This window comes from Pundamilia nyererei, unplaced genomic scaffold (genome assembly GCF_000239375.1).
Source record: "Pundamilia nyererei isolate P.nyererei 1_Seehausen unplaced genomic scaffold, PunNye1.0 scaffold00038, whole genome shotgun sequence".
In the NCBI taxonomy this organism is placed as follows: domain Eukaryota; kingdom Metazoa; phylum Chordata; class Actinopteri; order Cichliformes; family Cichlidae; genus Pundamilia; species Pundamilia nyererei.
The window spans coordinates 3663287-3666120 of NW_005187439.1; the positions used below are offsets into that span (position 1 = coordinate 3663287).

At 42.3% G+C, this 2834-nt stretch overlaps 1 protein-coding gene across 2 annotated transcripts in view; it reads left to right on the forward strand.

The window, feature by feature from the left end:
- The first annotated feature begins 500 nt into the window (after positions 1–500).
- ppic (peptidylprolyl isomerase C) overlaps positions 501–2834 on the forward strand; it is an 8645-nt gene continuing 6311 nt past the window's right edge. Inside the window, exons 1-2 of one of the 2 annotated variants that reach the window (XM_005730613.1) lie at positions 501–830; positions 2672–2785. In XM_005730613.1, coding sequence (XP_005730670.1) covers positions 726–830; positions 2672–2785 — 219 coding nt within the window. In that variant the 5' untranslated portion in view covers positions 501–725. The remainder of the gene's footprint in view (positions 831–2671; positions 2786–2834) is intronic. The other variant, XM_013910208.1, reaches the window with a different exon arrangement.

Here is a 2834-nt window from a genome sequence, read left to right on the forward strand (position 1 = left end):
TATTTTTGTATTGAAGAAAGGTTTGAAACTAGCGACTGACACCACAAACTCATCGTGAAAGTGTTTTCTGAAGTCACAGGTGGGAAAGGCTGGCAATGGAAGAAAACTCATCTCCTGTTGGTCAACAGAAAGAATACATGTTTACATTGCCTTCACTACTTCACTACTCAAACACAGATGCTTCATCCATCTTATATATACAGTCTATCACTAATATAAGCACAGATTTTTATTACACATGGCAAAATACAATCCTGACAAGATAACATTTTAGCTGTTTTGAAATCTGTGTAACAACCCAGTGGAGGATTTGACTATAAACCACATGTACACTGACAAACAACTTTCTGATCACAAGTCATTAGCCAGTATGCATACTCCTTCATGACACTATATCATCATAAACTATAATCATCAAAATTGGGTTTAATGTTTTATTCAACATTAAACCTCTTTCTCAAGTCGTAACATTTATTTTTCTCTGCTATTCTTGTTTCCTCTTCAGTCTCGTCTTTTCCTTTCACTCTGTCTGCTCTCCTCTCCCTCTCAGTAGGCAGGTCTTTGGTCCAGACTCAGCCCACAGGGGGGAGTGGTCTTATGATGTAGCCGGGTTATGAGCGCCGTTCCCCGGCCAGCCTTCCAGCTGTGACTTGCTGTGACTGCCTCTTTATCCTCTCGCCCTTTCGGCGGTTCTCGCAGCAGGGGCCTGTCTCCGCTAATCAAAGATGGAGCTCCGGACGAGCCTCCCCGCACTCCTCTTCCTCTCTGCCGTCGTCCTGCAGTCGGTGTCCGGCGCAGTTTCACGGACAGGACCGAAAGTCACAGAGAAGGTGGGTGCAGATATTTTGCCGCATTTATTTGCATTAATCCAAAACCGCGTAGGCTTCTTTTCCGCGTGCTCGATCTGCATCTTCTCGTGGGTTCACGGCGATCCCGCAGAAGTGCTGTGCTACAGGAAGGGCACGCGCGCACGGTCACCCGGAATGCGAGGGGAGACGTGTCCGGTGACGATAGGAGGCCAAGGCTTCTGTCTCCGTGATTCTTCGAGAATATTTGGGACACACACACACACACACACACACACACAAACACAGCTGTATACGTGTCCATTGAGATTAACTTAATGCGCAATGCGTTTGTCCGCAGGCGAACACACGCGCACACTCTTAGATAAATGTGTGACCTCCTTACTCTGAGGCTGTAATAAACATGCACAGACCCTGAAAAGGCATGGGCCACTCAACATCTGCAAAAGCCATCTGTTAAACTCACACTCGGTTATTCAGCCACATTCCTGCTTTTACTTTGAAATTCATTTAAACATGGAGCTCGTGCATGATAGTGTATAAAGAAAAAGCACCAGTGATTTTCAATAAAATTACCCGTATATCACCCGGCATGCCTTTGGCCATTTTTTGACTGCAGGATTATTCTCTTTTTTGCATTTACAGTTGCATCTACATGCATCAGATTTCTTACATAAGGAACATTTGGTGTCTAAGTGTCTTTAGCTTTTCTGGCACCATGTTGGTATTGGCTAACCTCTCAAAAAAGCTATACTTGGGTTGAGGCCTGTTGACATCTTGCACAGATACAGACCATCAGACAGGCAGCACTTCTTTTCTTTATTTGGTTTCTTCTCAGTTTTCACCCTTGTTAGCCTCTTTAGTGTCAATTGTAACCTTTGATGTTACATACTCTTTCAATTCTCACCATACACCAGGTGTGCCAAGGAGTGGATTTATTATTATTATTATTATTATTATTATTATTATTATTAAGATAGAAAAGCTGCATAAAACCCAGACCTGAACTTTTAGAACCATTTTGCAAACACTGTGTTAACATATGTGGAGCTCAAACCCTGATGTACTCTAAGGCGATGTTAAGGACCTTCTTTGAACAGCCATGAGATCCTGTCTTGACATTATAGCTGTTGTATTTCTTTTATACTGTGCTTAAAGGGTGCATAGCTCTAATTAAACCACACATTTCTGTGATATGATGTTCTAAAGTAGGAGCTCTGGTCAGTTTTTGGAGCCACAGAAACCTGATACTTAAATGCAACAGAGATGGCAGAGGGAAACTGACTCCCTATTACGGCTGATACGGCCTCTGGTTGCAAAGGAAAACTAGCACGCTTACATATAGACACAGAGGATGAGTGCTCAGTATAAACTCAGAGTTAAGTTTGCATAAGAGCATGGAAGTTTTTTTTGACTAAATTAATGTTGACAAGTTTTATCTGAACCTCTCCAGCTTATCAGATGGAGATTATTCCTTTGGCGTCATGTTTACAAGTGCTCCTACTATTTGCAACAGTGGGATGTACATGAATGATCTTCTAACTTCAGACTATAAAAAGTAAATGGGATTGTAGAAGACTGCTAAATTCACATGGTATCTTGAACTCAGTCTCTTCAGGTGAATATGGCTTCTGGAAATGGGTTTATTTTAGGTAAGGTCATTATCTTGAAAGTGTGTACAAGAGGAATGGCACTGGATGACGACTTGCTTGGTTTTCTGTTTTCACAGAAGCTTAGTTCGTCATCGCATGTCTAGAAAAGTACATGGCTGCAGTACATGTGTAAAATGATGGCCATTAGTGAGCTGATTGGATGACAATATGTTGTATGACGTTTTATTAAATGACAGCTGTTTTGTTTTCCAGGTATTTTTTGACATAACGGTGGGAGGTCATGAGGTGGGGCGGATCGTCATTGGTCTGTTTGGAGAGGTCGTCCCTCTAACAGTGAATAACTTTGTCGCACTGGCAACTGGAGAGGTAGGATGATGTTGGACAAATACACATTTCCACGCACACTGATGTGATT